This window comes from Crocodylus siamensis, chromosome 2, assembly GCF_052110815.1.
Source record: "Crocodylus siamensis isolate JL-2025a chromosome 2, ASM5211081v1, whole genome shotgun sequence".
NCBI lineage: Eukaryota > Metazoa > Chordata > Crocodylia > Crocodylidae > Crocodylus > Crocodylus siamensis.
In genome coordinates, this window is record NC_143396.1 from 62530915 (window position 1) to 62547498 (window position 16584).

Consider the following 16584-nt stretch of genomic DNA (forward strand, 5'->3'; position numbering starts at 1 on the left):
AATTTTCCCATAGGAACAATGTTATAAATGGGTGATTGGTTCCTTTACGATGCTTGCTACAGCTGCGTCCAGCTGGTAAGTCTGTTGTAGTGGAAGGGGACGGGGGGAGGGAAGGAGTGTGGTGGGGGGCAGATACACTGGCACAGCAAAGGAGGGATTGGGACTGGGGTTGGGGTCAGGGGCTGGGATAAGCACTGCCCATCTGGAGCGGGGTGGCACAGAATGAAGGCACAGCTCATCCACGGGGTACAGGGAGGTGGGGGAAAGTGGCTCCCGCTGCTGCATGCCGCTGGTCAATGAATTGCTTGCCCGGCGGCTCCCATTGCTGGTCCCGCTGCTTGTCCAGGAGGGCACAGGAAGGGAGTGTGCCCCCAGATCTGCACGGGGCAAGCAAGGCCAGGGCTGCACCACATTGTTCTCTGGGTGGACAGCAGGGGATATGGTGAATTTTTGGGTGGCTGCAGCTGCTCCATAGCACCCGCTCCATCACCTGTCCTGCCCCAATCCGGGGGCACACACCCCCTCCCATGTATCCCACCTCTCACTCAGTCAGAGTGGGGCAGGGGGGTGATGAAGGGTCAGCTCCTCCGGGGGGCATGGGGAGGGGTGCGGCTCCTGCCACAACTCCCACCCACCCCATGCACATCTGGGGGGCACACGCCTCCCCCTCCCTGTGCCCTCTTGGGCGAGTGGCAGGAGCAGCAGTGGGAGTCACCAGGTGAGCAGCGCCCGGGCCAGTGGTGCACAGCAGTGGGAGCCACCCCCCATCCCCACTCCCTGCACCCCCCAGACAAGCTGTGTCTTCATCCCACGATGCCCCCATGCCTTGGCTGGGCAGCACTTGCCCCAGCCCCTGTCCAAGCCCCAGCTCCAATCCCTCCTTTGCTGCAGGGGCGTTGATCTGCCCCCTCCATGCCCCTTCCCTCCTCCCTCCCCTTCTAGACCTACCAGCTAGACACAGCTGTACCAAACATCATAAAAGTTGAAACCCGCATCAGAACCTCAAACACAATGTCAATTTATAAAGGTTGTAAATGCCATTCATTGTAAATTGAAAAGTCATAAATCAAGGACTGCCTGTAGCGTCAAAAACATTCTAACCTGTTGTGATGTTTTTGAATTCTTCACAATAGTAGAACAACTCTATATTCTTCTGTTATCAAAAATGAATGACAATTAAGAGCCAGCTCTTTCTGAGGGTTGCCTTAAGTCTAATGAGGGGTTCTTTGAGCCTAGAAAGGTTGAAAACCACTATTCTACACCAGCCAGGTACCTCCTTCTATGTTGGAAGAACTTCTGCAGGTAGCACTTTCAGGCATTATGGAGTCATCAGATATAGGTGAATGAAACTCATTGTCTTTAGTGAAGTTAATCATGATTTACAGTGGACTAAAAAAGACCAACATGAAGCCCAGAGCTCAAAAATTATGGGTTACACAAAGTGCTAAATGACGTTTTTAGGACACCAGACCTATTAATGCATGCTGAAATTTTGACTGAAGATATGTGATGCATGCAGTAAATTATACTGTTAAGAAAATCAACAATACACCAGATTAAAACTGAAAACTTCCAGTTAGTATAAAATTTCCAAATTCTGAAAAATATGTTCTCCTTCTCTGAAAAAAGTATAAAATCTAAGACGTCCTAGAAATGGGAAAATTTTAAAAAGCTTCAAACGAAAGCATTTAAATTGTTTCAACTACAATGGAAATATCCTTAATGAAGAAAGCTAATATACAATATGAATAGTGTTATTCATTGAAATGGTGTTGTAGTACTGCTTTTTAGCAGAAATTAATTTAATTCCAGCAATTACTGAATCATTTTGAAAGCCACCCAAATCAAGAGAGACCTGGATTTTCTCCACTAGAGAAAATCCAAAAGATGTATTGACTACATAGGCAACAAAATTGAAAGGAAAACTGAGACTGGGATAAGAAATTCCTACCTGGCTTGTAATACCATGATGTTAACTTAAGAAATGAGGGAACTCAACTGGAAATAACAATTTTGGAGGTTCAGATTCACACTATATGCAGATTATAGTCTCAGGTTCAATTCAAGACTACAATTCTGGTTCAGATTTGAAAGGACCAAAATGCTATAAGTTGCTTTTATATAAAAATTCAGCCTCAAGTCTTTTCAAACTTCATTCAATAAGCACTGTAAATTTTAGAATCAAGTGAGATTTCCACCATCTTATTATTCAATTTAACCTATGTTTAAACTAATACTAGAAAACGGGTTCCTTCAAAACTCACATCCTATATCTGAAACATTAAAATTAGGTATACACCTGGGGCTTCAAATCCAACCCATGATCTCTAGATGTTCCCATTTGTTCAGATTTGAGTTTTGATTTGTTACCAGTCACCAGTCTGAAATGTCTGATCACAGAATGTAATACAACACAGGGTGTTATATTACAATAGCACTAGCATTAAGATTCTGAGTCCATTGTCACAGCCATCTGACATAAAACTAAACTAAATGGATCTTAAAAGAAAGCATATTATGCTCTAAAAATGGAAAACGAATCTGTATGTAAAACTCAGCAACGCAGAGCCACAAACTTTTCTGATGAGCCTCCTCTTGGTTCTGATTAGCTGAGGCACTCCAGAGGCCCCACTCCTTGTCACTGATTGGCCAGGGCCGGTCACTCATCTTGTTGCAGCATTGCATCTGGCTTCTTAAAAGATGGCACCAAAACCCTCTCACTTTCCTGACTGGCACTTTCACTGTGTCTACAGACATTTATACACATACATTTGTCTGCTCTGATGCACTGATTAATCGAGTCTGCTCTGCATGCAAGCTGATGTGTTCGGCGCTGCATCGCAAGCATTTGTATAAACAGCAAAAGTGGAGGCAGCGCACTTTTGAACTAAAACACCTTCAATGTGTTTTAGTTCAAAGGCATGCTGCCACCATTTTCTCAAATGCTGCACATTTTGTTGTTTATACAAACATGTGCTGCAGTGCCAGGCGCTTTTAAAAGCACCCAGTGCTGCAGTGCAAGCATATGTACAAATACGTCACTAGCTCAACCTCTCAGTAGCTCTCAAACCACATGCTCTATGGCTGCGGGGACTGCCATGCTTTCTTTGTACTCCAGTAAACTTATGGGGGGAAGGACGCAGGGGAGGAAGTGACTCCATACAGAATAGCAAGAAATGTCATTTTTTGTGGTGATAGTGGAAACCAGTCCTTTTAGTTGTTGCCATGAAAATCACGAAACTGCAATTTATGTAGGTCCAAAGTTATAAGTAATTGGTTCAGATGTAAAAAGTCAAATACTGTGAGAAATTTCAAAACAGGAAAAAAGCCCGATCCAAATGTACATGTAAACTCTCCTAAGCCCATGAAAATTTTAGTGGTTACACAATCAAAACCAACAAAACTTTCTGAATTTTTCTGCATTCCTACAACAGAGGGGTAAATACCAGTCACCATCAAAAAGGTCCTGGAAAGCAAATAAACAACCTGGCACTTCAAAAAGTTTCTATTATCCCTATGCACCCGAAGTTAATGAACCAAAGCCTCAATCAGGCATAAGGACCAAGCCAGAACCTGTATCTTTTGCAGAGGAACCAGGCCCACATTTCGTCTTCTCATCCAACCCTTTTGAGACATAAAGGTCATGGAAAAAAAAATCACAGATTTATTAACTGCTTGCCAAGCACTCAAAAGTGTGACAGTCATGGGGTATTTGCAGTAGTAGTCAAATTAGTCAGAATTTATAGCTTGTGATATAACCATTAAACAGCACTGAAAGAAAGCAACTTGCTGACAATTCATGCTCTACACACGTGAGTGACTAATAATCAAACAAAAAGCCATATATGGCATAGTGGATTTTTTTGGCAAGCACTAGACCAGAAAAACAAAAGTTGTTTTCCCTTTCACACACTGAAATCTTATTATCAGTTTAAGTAATAAGTTTTGCCCATTTGCACTGGCATTCTGACTAGTCATTTGGGACGAATGAAATAGAAATTACCATTAACCTAGTGATTATAGGAAGAAAGCAGACATTAAGAATCGTAGATTAGGAATCTTTCTATCTCTGCTAGTGACTCAGCTGTGGTCTTGGACAAATCCCCATGCTCTTTGTGTTCCACTGATACTGAAGATATTTGCTTTCTCATGCAAAGGCTGTGCATGTTAGCTGATTTGAATCCCTCAGCTAAATGGCACACTATCTAATTATTATTTGTACACAACCCAAAGACACATTCAGCCTGCCTACTTGCAATTTCCTTTGGAGAATAATACCACATTTTCTTGCATGTAACATGTCCTTGAATAAAATATGTACCTTGCTTTTGAAATGCAGAATGAAGAAAAGAGGATCTTTCCTTGTAGTAACTAAGTAGCAGCAGGTAGGGAGCCAAAAGTCTGCTCATTGTTCTGCTCCCACTGGATCCTATGCAGACTTTACTTTCACTTTGGCCTTGCCAAAGTTTAAGAGGCAGAAACTGCTGTTATTTCTCCATGTGTAATATGCACTTTAATTTCCAGCACCTGGTTTTGGGGGAAAAGGTCTATGTTGTACACAAGAAAATATGGTATATTCATCAACAATAAGTCATAAGCATGCAAACAGTGCTGTATCTTAAATACTTCCTGAGAAAGAGACCTCTCTTGTGAAGATGCAAAACCTAAAACAATAAAATAATTTTAACCCTCCTAAATATGTTAACCAGAGTTACTGAGCAAAATACGTCCCTGTGATAATTCAACCGAAAACAAAAGAATTATACCAGGGATGAGTCTGCTTTATTAATTAAGAAAATATTGAAATTCAGTAGGCCTGGTGCCAAAATATGTAGTTAAAGACAAATGTGATGAGATATTGTTAAATAAAAAATCATAATCAACTAATCATAGTAAATTAAATAATTATCTGAAGGAAACATATCTTTAGAACTCTTTAACTGTCAATCTATTCCTGGTCAGAAATGTTTCTAAGTTAACAAAACATTTTAGTCTATTCAGAGATAGCTTATTAATTTTTTAAGACTGCTTTTTTCACTTAGTGAACATTTTAGTGTTTGACAGCTTCCCTAAATTACTGTACTATCTGTTCCATACTAATGGCAGACACTGATTTGTTATTGATTTTTGCTTGCAAAAAAATAGTGTTTTTTTGTTATATATACAGATACAAACCCATAGTAACAGGCAATGATTAGTTGATCCTAAATTTGGTCGTGTCAAATCTCTATTGTACAGGTTTACATTTACAGCGTGAAAAGGTTCTTGCTGTAATATATGTCTGTTTGTATACACATTCAGCCTCACATAACCTGTTAATTAGTTATCAGAATGCAATGGACTGTATGTAACTAATTATTACAGCTCAGAATGCAATGGTAACCAAATAAGCCAATACAATATTGGGCATCATTAAGAAAGGAATTGAAAACAAAGCGGAGCACATCATTATGTCATCATGCAAATCCATGGTGCACCATCTTGAGTACAGTTCTGGTCCCCACATCTCAAAAAAGATGTAGTAGAACAGATACACAGGGGCAAACAAAATAATCAGGGGGCTGGAGCAGCTTCCATACCAGGAAAGACTAAAAAGGTTAGGGGTCTTCAGTTTAGGAAGGAGAAGGCTGAGACAGGATATGACAGAGGTCTATAAAAACATGAAGGACAGGGACCAAGTGAACAAGGAACTGTCATTTAGCAAGTGCGAGATACTAGAAGTAGGGGACACCCACTGAAATTAGTTAGTATTAAACCTGTCACCTACAAGAGAAAGGGTTTTTTTGTACGATAAGCATGTCTACAAGTTCATTTATGGTGGCTTAATTTACAATAAGTGGGAATAGGGCAGCGTCTACACGTGTAGGCATTAAGGCATAGTAACACTGTGCGTGGACTACCTTGGGACCAAAATTAGTCCCAAATCAATCCACACACACAATGTTGCTGCACAGTAAGGCATCTACAGATTTATTACTGCACAGGAACTAATCGGGCATAAATTTGATACCTGCAAGATGCGTTGGCATAAGTTGGCGTAAATCATCATATTTACTGCGCAGTACAGGCATGTCCATGTAGATGTGCGCCCGTACTGTGCCGTAATTTGGGTTACTGTGTAGTAAATGTGCACAGGTAGATAAGCCCAGTGTGTAGTATACTTGCGGAATTCATTGCCACAGGAAGTGGTGGAAACAGATAGAATAGCCAGGTTCAGAAAGAAATGGGATAAATTAAGGGATGGTAGATCTTTTACTGGCTATTGAACAGAATGCTTGCAGATGTTTCTTCTGGCATTCCTAACCCAATAAACAGAGGATGACAGGAAGGATACTGAAGGGGATAATGGGCTAGATGGACCATTGGTCTTACCTAGTATGGCAGTTCTTTTTCTATACATAACTATGTATGGTAATAACTATGTTCATTATCTCATGAATTACTGGAAATAGAACAGCTTGTATTCAAACTCTCCATTTTTTTCTTTTAATATGGATTGACTCTATTACAATTACTGTGTCTGATTCTTATAGGGCCTTGAATCTATAACACCCTTCAAGGAAAGGAATGCTAACCTGTTACGGTACTTGACATCTTTTGGTGTCAGACCCTCTGTAGAAACCGGCTTTCAGGCTGTCATGGCACATTAGAATGAAAAAGTTTCAAAGGCTATAATTTATGCTGAAAGAGTTCCCCATAAACAATGGTAGAGGTAGCGATCCTTATCCACTCCCATGCCTGTTACAACTCTGGCATGTCTCCAGATAAGGAAATACAAATGAAAACATGGTTTTCAAGGAAGGTAGTTAGTCTAGGGCAGTGGCTTTTAACCCTTTTTCATTTGCAGATCCTCAAAAAAATTTGAATGGAGGTGTGAACCCCTTTGAATTGTAAGTGTGGGTATTGATACACTTTTGATTGATCACAGTCATCTTTCACAGACCTCTTCAATATATTCTGTGGAGCCCTAGAGATTCGTGAAACACAGGTTAACAACTACTGGTCTAGGGGACAGGGCACTGAACTCAAGAGTTCTATTTCTGCCATTAGTTATCCATAGGACCTTGAGTCACCTTACTTCTCTACTCCATAATTTCCCAGGACACACTGTGTTGCTCTTGTTTACTTAGAGAAAGGATATATCCTTTGCTTTATGTCTGTACAGTGCAAAGTACAATGAGGCCTTGATCCTGGCCTGTAATACAAATGGTAAATAATAAAGTGTCTCATTTTATCACCTATTTAAGGAAGAAATGAAAATATACTTAATACTATTTCTGAATACCACTATATGTTATTCATAAATTGCACATATATATTTTTTCTTTTCCTTGCACTTTAAAGCATACTGCAAACTGATACATTGGTTTAAGTCAACTGTGGCAAAAACAGGCTTCTCTACTTGACTTGAGTACATCAAATACTGGCCTTGAAGCACATATTCAGCATTATAGTAGATTTACTGGAAACATAATAACCTGATCAATACTGCCAGAGCTTAAAGCTCTGTGGCTAAAGGATGAATTTCAAGGATGTTTCAGACTGCATACATGCATTTGTCTGATTAAAATCTATTTATATCTTTTAGAAAAATGTATTTCAGAGGGAGAAAGTGATAACAATAGCTGGCTAGGCTCTCTTTTTGTAAAATCATAATGGATAATTAACAATAATTAACAAAATTACACAACTGCTTGCAAGATACATTCATGAATGAGATTTCAGGTTTATTTAAGGTTTTATATTGCCAGTCATCACCTTTGTACCTGAGCATCTACCATTTGAAATTAATAGCAATAGCTACATCCCTGAGGGGCTTCATATTAGCTAAAGTACTTTTCCTTTTTGTGGATAAAAACTTTGGTTGGGATAAGAATTTCATTTCTGATATTTCAGATTTTGTTAGATTTCTGTGTGTGCATTTTACTTTGATTTGGGAGTTGACCAGGTTTTTCACTGTAAAAAGTTGTATGAAATATATCTAGAAAACAACCAACCTACTAAACTGAGGATGAAGTTGAAAGGGGTGGAGAAAGCATTGAATTTTAATTAGACGATCTTTTAACTTTACACAATTATTTCATTTTATTTCTTAAGTTGCTTGGAAATGGTCTGCTTCACACCAAGATTCAGATAAAAAAATACAAATTTAGTAGAAAGCAGACTGTTACATTTCTGGTTTTTTACATCCAAACCAAAGATATTTCATTTGTCAGGTCACTAATGATAACGATATTTCAGTGCAATCTAAAGGAAAATGGGCAGGAGATGTATTTCAAAACCAACTCATGTTTAGTGTATTTTTTCTTATAATTTTACATGATGATGTGACAGGCTGGCTGGCAGCGACCTGGCCCAGGGGTTTTGAAAGGGCAAAAGATGATTGGTGGACTTGGGATTCCCTTTCCTCACCAATCTGATAATAATTTGGCCCAGGGGTTTTGAAGGGGTAAAAGATGATTGGAGGACTTGGGATTCCCTTTCCGCACCCATCAGGCCCCAGAGACTCAACCCCCCTGTGTGCCGATTGGCCCCTTGGGTCACCTGGAGGGGGATAAAAGGGGTAGCGTGGGCTGACTCAGGGGAGAGACCAATGAGGGACAACAAGGAAGGGGCTTCATGGAGCTGAGCCAGCGAGGCAGGAGCAGTGCCCTGGAAGAGCCTGAAAGAGCAGGACCTGCAGGCAGCAGTGCAGCGTGCGGCCGGCAGGAGAGGCCCCCCCAGGCTCCAGGATCCCCAAGGAGAGGCTGCGGCCAGCAGGAGAGGCTCCCCAGCTCCAGGAAGGATCTGAGCAGTGACTTGAATGGTTCTCAACTCTGCTTCCAGCTCCCCCGATCAGAGGTCAGGCAGCTCAACATGAGGCCGGGGCTCCCAGACAGTCAAGACCTCTGGCAGGCCAGGGTAGTGCCACTGCTGGTGGCTGTGTTCTTGCCTACCATGTTGGAGATCTGGGTTCAAGTCCCAGCTGAGGTGACTTGGGGTGAGTGAGATAAGAAGAAGCAAATCTTCTTGCAGTAGAAGAGGGGCCATTGTGCTTTCTCTCGCTCCAGGTACCAAGGCCCTATGTTTCCTTGTCATTTGGCATTTTGTGCCCTTTGTATATTTCACCAACCCATATTGTCTGTTCTGCTCTTTGAGTTTTATATTTTGTTAACCCTGTTTTGTCAGTGATTTTAAGTGTCTAACCTTTGTTGAATCCTGCCCCCTTGGGTTGTAGTGTCCACTATACCCTCTGATTTATGCCTGTTATGTTCCCAGTATTAAAAGGTATATGGTTAAGTCCCCATTGGTGGTCTCCCTCTGCTCTATAGGGGAGGAGAGTCCCTATACCTCCCACACTGCTTGTGCACCTGCTTTGATCCCTTCAATTGGAGAGGGGGTACCTCTTGGAGTACTGCCCGGGTTACAATTATGTTAAGTATAGGTCTGTGTAAACATCGCTCTTCCAAAAATGATCCTCCAAATGGCATTATGTCCGATAAAGAATCCCCACAATTATTATTTAAAGACAATAAAATAGGCTGTTTAGAACCTAGGACCCACAGCCATCCAATCCTGACTAGAATGATCAGTGCAACACCAGCACTAGCAGTCTTTTTTTTGGCTGATATAAATCACATTTTATATTTGGATAGTAAGAATTTTAAGATTTGCTTCTGCTCCTTGACGAGCCAGTGGCCAAAATACTATTGCTTTAAATGATCATTTAAGCTTTTCATCCATAGGAAATATTTAATGCTCTGCCTTTATTAAGAAATTGCTAATTTCTTCCTCTACACATTTTCACTCTTTTTCAGTTAGATAATTGTACATAATTCTCACTGGGTATTTCCCACCTGTGGTGGAGTAGACACTAAAAAAGGGGTTGTTTTTGCTTCACTTAGGAAGGCAAGTGAATCCCATGAAATAAAAGGCTTTTTCCTGAGGGAGATGAAAAAGAAACTATCATATTCATTGTACAGAAGCCAGAGGCCCCAACATCCAAATCCAACAGCAGGCCCCGATCTTGAATCCACATCAGCATGATGGTCATCAATAATGAAGCCTGACCATCCACAACCAGACATGAAGAACTATTTGAAATCAGAGCTTCAGGGCTATAAAGATGCATTTTTAGCCAAAACAAAAATAGGAAATTAATACAATTTCCTCACTAAGCTAGACATGTTATTAGTAGCTTTCTTTCTTTTTTCCTTTTCTTTTTGCTTCTGATTGAATGTTTCAGCATATCAAAACTGAAGATAATGAAAACATATTTGCATCTACGTTCATCTACTCAGAAAAAAGGGTGGTTTCACAGAAAAATACAGGCCTCTCCTATACAAAGCTATATGCTGATTAGGCTAAATAAATAGCAAATGCTAAAAGCGATATTAAATCTCTGCCGAGACTTTGAAATAATGGAATAAACTAAGGGATTATGAAGAAGAAAACAACTTAAGTATCTTTCCTTCTGGTTTAACTACAGACATCCAGGATGGGGTTTACATAAGGCATCATGGCTGAATAAGGGTAAATTGCCTAACACACATTTCACTCAACATTACATAGCAACGTTTTACACGTGTGGGGATATTTTAGCTAAATGAATAGTGAGGTGCTGAAAAAAAAAAAGCAGCTAAAAAGCACAGATACGACAGCCAGCCAGACAGCCCCTCAGGGTTTTGAGCTAATTTTTTTTTTTTTTTTAAATCTGAGCCCCAAATCATCAACATATAAAAGCCATGTTTTTCCTCCTATTGGCTTCTTCTGAGCCAGGCAGCATAGCTCCGTCCCTCCTCACTGCAACCATCCATCCATCCCTCCGTCCTTCCCCCCCAGCCTAGTAGGTACCAACCTTGGGTGTTCGGATGTGCTCCATGGCGTCCAGCTCCCTGCTGAGATGCTCATCTACCTCTCCCACTCAGGAGGGTTTCCTATACATCTACAGGGGAGATTTTTAATCAGACTTTTTTCTCGGAATGGCAGGGAACAGGAGGGAAAGGGGGTAACTTATTAAAAGGCTGCTAAAGTGCCTCTGTTTTGATGCTTGCAGGTCGCCGATCAGCTCCTCCTCCAGGAACAGATGCCATGCTTCCCTCCCCCCCACCCAGCTTAGATGCAGCCTGCACAAGCATCACAAATGCAGTCAGCCAGGCCCTAAAGACTGACAGGTTCAGGCGTGCCTGGGCAGGGATGCCAGAGTAAAAGACAAAGGAAATCCCCCCTCATCTGGTTCTGCATCTGGCTGTGAAGTCTGACAACAGCTACCTAGGAAAATGCATCCCCGCATCCCTGATTCAGGAGCAGTGTGATCAGCCAGGTTGGAGGGAAGCCAGCCAGAAATCAATCATGCACACCTCCCACCCCCTGCCCCCCACCTCAGCCCCAAAGCCAGGGAAAGCCATTTCTGTTGGATTAAGAGTAAACCTGGCAGGGACCACCCAGCCTGACCTTGGCTCCTGGCCTGGTCTACAGCTGAAGCCCTCAATGATGCAAAACATTTGGGGCCTCCCGCCCCTCCTGCCTGTGTGATTTTGCAGGTGGCCTGTCTCTTGCTGAGAGCAGCAGCAGCAGCCTGCAGGCAAGCACAGAGCACACCAGGTCCTGCAGGGATGTCTGTGCATCCCCCCTCCCCTCTGCAGTCAGCTTGATAAAAACCCCAGCGCTGAGCCATGGCAGAGAGGTGGAGGCCTAGGATGCAGCTGCATCCAGTCCCCAGGGAGCAATTGTTCACAGCTGCAACATCCAGGCACTAGGCTGCATTGTCATTTCTATGCTGTGGTCCTGGGTAAGGATGGCCTGAAGCTGCCTGTGAAAGATGCAGCACTAGCCCTCTGTCCCATTCTCCTCCCATTTAGCCTCATAGAAAATTAGGGCTGGAAGGGACCTCAGGAGATCATCTAGTCTGACCCCCCTGCTTAAATCAGTCATTGCCATCTCATCCCAGCCAAGGCTTTGTCTACCTGGATCTAAAAAACCTATTAGGGTTTCTGCCCTTATCTCCCATTTCCTTCTTGCCCAGAGGGTAAGCTCTTCCTAGGCCAGCTTGGAGGTCCTGAGCAGGCTCAGCAGCAGGGGAGGAGAGTGCCTTGAAGCTGATCAGGCTACAGGTTGTTGTGACCCCTACAGGGAAACACCTTTTTTTTTAAATTTAGGGTCTAGATAATGTAGTCAAAGTGTCACAACCCACCTGCAGCACCTGACACACTGTTCTGAGGTCCCACTAGCCTTGATCAAATCTGGGCCAGGAGTTTTTCATCAGTCCATTTCTTTGTATCTTGTGTTCATGAGCTGAAATGAGGGCTGAGGATATGCTGGAAAATATATTAAATGGGATTTGTAAAAGTGCTCACATTTACAGGTCTCAAGTCCCACAGGCATTTAACCAGTGGCATTTTTTTCTCCCATCTGTTCATTTTGGCTCAGAGCTGCACTCTGAAGCAATTAAGAGTTAACCAACTATAAGACATCTTTCCTTTGTAGTCATAGCTAATGGGATTCAGTACACATATTATTATCACTTGGCATTCACCGCTGTCAATGCAGTAGATAGAACTGAAAAACAATGCCCTCTGCTTGGACTTAGAAGAAAACCCTGTCACCATTAATATTTGTTATTTCCTGGATGCATCTCCTGGTTGACTCAAGCCCATTTAAGTCAATAACAAATCCCCTCTCCCCCAATTTCCCTCACCTCCAATACAGATATACATAACAGGATGCAAAGCCAAGAGCTGCACAAGGTGTTTGTTATATACAGAAACCTCTGAACGTGCTGCAAGAACCGATCTTGGATTAGTTGTGTCATTCACTGCAAACTAACTATAAACAGTGCTCTTGTGTTTAATAGAAGTCATGACAACTTCATTTGTCTTAGAAAGCTGCAGTAACCACTGCCTTTATTTCCTTTTTTTTTTTTACTTTTCTTTTATATTTTCATGCATATCTAATGCTCATGGAAGGTGTTCTCTTGACAGTCCTGAAGAATGATATCCTTTGTTTAGCCACAAAATAGATAAAGAGTGGCAATAAAAGTCTTCCTAAACAAAGAGGTCTGTCAGAGGTGACAAGATAATTTCATTCCCATCCCCATAGAATCCTTGTCTCATCTGATGAAACATCCAACAAAGTTGTCAATAAATGCCAAGTGTGATGATATTTTTGCAATGTAAGTATCCATTCCACTGACACCTCTACACTAAATGATGAAAGGGGTAACAATATCAACGTCTTTATAGTAAAGATAAGAACAATAGATTTTAAAAAAATTATGAGGACAAATACCTGTAATTCCATTTGTTCAGACCCATTTTACTGGTTCGTTGGCAGCCAGTATAATTATAACAATAATAATAACAAAAACCACAACTTAGCACCTTGGTAATATTTTTTATTCACTGATTTCAAAATGCTTCAAACAGAATGGAAATTTTATCTCCTTGGGTCAGTAACTTGCATGACACTATTCAAAAGCTGAAGAGTAGTTCTGATGGGACAGACTAGGTTGAATACAATGCAGTCATTTTGATGCACACAATTGACATGAGACTGCTCATAAACCTATATATAGAGACTGATCTTTCTAGAACTTTTGCCATTAATTTCCCTGGGAGCAGAAGCAAGTCTCTAGTAGGCAGAAATGTGTTATAAGAAGATACAATGTAATCTAGTTTCCAAAATTCCTGTTTGGATGCTAATATCCAGAAACATCACCACAGGGTGGTACAGGGCTGACAGCAATCTTACAAAAAATTATATTACGGATTGGATAGGATGCTTTGGATAGGGATGATCCTGCCTCAAGCACGAGGTTAGACTAGATGACCTCTGGAGGTTCTTTCCAGCCCTACTTCTCTATGATTTCTATGGTTTAACTGTGCGAAAGCACACTTCCCATTCTTAGCCATGTCTTTACAGTAGATGCATAAGAGGTAGAGGTCCAAAAATACTGTACTTGTTAAAATATTTGTATGCAATGTGTGGATTTCCTGAAGTGTGCACTTGCACACAAAAACTTCTCCCCCAGTTCTTCTGGTAGTTGCATGTGACATAACTTATTCCCAAGATAAGGTTTCAACATGGGACACTTTTAACTTTAACCTTTAACTTGGTGAAAAGTTATTTAGTTTAAATTTTAACATCTACTTTAAGAATTACATGAAGAAATGCTTCAGGGGTGCTTTGCCCAAAGTCTAAAAAAAGAAATGTATAAAAGGAAACTGAACTTTGCTGGTGAAAACATGCAAATGGAAAACTATTATACTTTTATTCTGGAAATTTCCTGAATTGAAATACTATTGGTCCAAGGTCCTCAAGACAGAAATAAATACAGTTTTAGGGCTACAGAGGATTTCACTTGGATCACCAGTGTAAAAAACATCTTTCTTAAGGAAATACTTAGTACAGTGCAAGATAAATGGCTATTTATTCGAAGAAAGGTCAATGATACTTTCAAATTCATTGGACCTTCAGGTTAACATGATTAAGGAAAAGAGAGGTAGTTAGTCATGTATGAAGCAGGGTAGGGTTTTACCTTATAAACCAATGAAATCAGAGATGCAGCTGTCAAAGTGAGCCGTTGCCCATGAAAGTTTACGCAGGGCATGAAAACCCAACTGTGTGACATGCACTACATATCTTGGTGATGTTGTTGTAATCTGGTAAAAAAGTATGTATAGTATAGTTGTGTTCTGAGTAGTGGGTGTTTGCAACAATTTACATTGTTGAAAGATTTTACTAATTCAAGTTGAATTTTACCTTTTACTTACAGAAAATATTATTGAGAAAAGTAGACTCTTTCAAAACAGTAGGACATTTTTAGTTTGTCCTATATATTTTCAATAGTCTTGCTCCACTAATTTTGCTGACTTTTTCCTAATTAGGGATATGGTGACAGGGTGGTTGAGGTGTCTTACTATAGCTAGCAGCATGAATCCAAGCCTTACTCTGCAAAAGGCTACCTTGTCCTCATCAACTCAGCTGTAAATGGGTGATTGGTCATTTAGGCTAGGGTATCAAACGGTGGTTGGATGTGATGCTAGCCTCATCACTTGCTTGTGTGTGGTTCATTATAGAAAGTGGCTAATCTTAATCATAGTAGAGCTGCACCATATAGGACGAATCAAAGATGTATAAGCTTTGTCAGATGCATTTGTGTGACCTGGGCAAGTCTCTTCCCCTTTCTGAGCCTTCATTTCTTCTCTCACCCTTTTGCAGTCATTTATGAATGGCCCCTTCCACAGCAGGATAGTATTAGTAGATACAAATACTATATTTCTGTGGAGTAAAACACTATGCAGCAGCGCATGTGCAAACATTGACCCAAAGGACTGGGGCACGAGCCAGCAAGCAGCCCTCACACTGAGGCACCCTCACATCCCAGCCAGCCCCTCTGCAGTATGTTGAGCCATGGGCTGCTCTGACCTGTTTCAACATGCTGCACTCCCAGGTGCACGTTCAAACAGTAGTAAACTCCAGAATGTATTGCTCTGGAGTTCATTGCTTCATATTAATTGCCCATGTAGATGCACCCAATGAGTATCATCTTCTCTTTGTAAAGCAATACTAAATATTTACCAATTTACAAAGAGTTTTGGGAAGGATTTTGTAAATTGGGCCCAGTACAAAAATGTCTTTAAACCACCTCATTCAGAACCCCTGGCAGGGAATTTATCTTTAACTGATATGAGAGAGTTTCAAAAAGGAGAAATATATTCTGTCTTCTCAAGTACTTTTTATTGCAATGTTTGGAGTGAGAAGGTCAGTCAAGACTGGGAATTCTTCCAGCACATTGTCATCATACACAGCAGAGTGAGAAGGCCTGGATATTTTTAAATACTTGGTAGATTTAAAGAATTTCCCAAATTCTCATACTTCCCCTGATGGAAACAAAACCCCTGAATTCAAAGCAGATTTCAAATTGATTTTTTCTGTGTGTGTTATTTCTGACTGATAAATAACATGATAGTACAACACCTCCTAACACTTTCAGGGACAAGAGCTTATTCAATAGGGCAGTACTTGTCAGTAGTTGACATGAACTATTCTTACCAGTACAAGGGGAAAAAAGGGATACTGTGCTTTTGATGTAAAAGAAAGAAAGGAACAGAGGGAGGAGACTAGAAGAGATAAAAATCATAGAAAAGTAGGACTAGAAGGGACCTCTCAAGGTCATTTAAACCAGCTACTCTAGGGAGGATCATTCCTATCCAGTGGTGATGTGTAGGGAGTGCACAGGGGTTAAAGCCCTGGTGCACCCCCTATCTGGCCGTGCTCCCTATTTAGTTGGCAGGCAGGGGGGCAGGCAGGAGCACCAGTGCCCAGCCCATGAGCACCAGCTGTGGAGTGGGGCTGCCAGCAAAAGCAGCTGTGCCACTTCTGGAAGTGGCTGCGGGACTTGGTGAATGGGATTGGCTCCTGGGGAGCCTCCTCCCCACCCCCTGGGTCAGTGGGATTGCTGACTGGTATCAGGGAGGGGCATATGCCCCCCCTGACTCAAGAGGCACTAGTCACCCATGTTCCTATTTAAACCATTCCCTACAAGTCCTTGCCTATTCTATTCCTACAACTATGCAATCAACTCTGTTGCTCAACTACAAGGTA

General features: G+C 41.4%; 1 protein-coding gene across 1 annotated transcript in view; it reads right to left on the minus strand.

Moving 5' to 3' along the window:
- MTMR7 (myotubularin related protein 7) overlaps positions 1 to 11059 on the minus strand; it is an 89180-nt gene extending 78121 nt beyond the window's left edge. The window contains exon 1 of the mRNA XM_090036010.1: positions 10838 to 11059. Within this exon, the coding sequence (XP_089892136.1) occupies positions 10838 to 10861 (24 nt within the window). The 5' untranslated portion in view covers positions 10862 to 11059. The remainder of the gene's footprint in view (positions 1 to 10837) is intronic.
- Positions 11060 to 16584: the final 5525 nt, after the last annotated feature.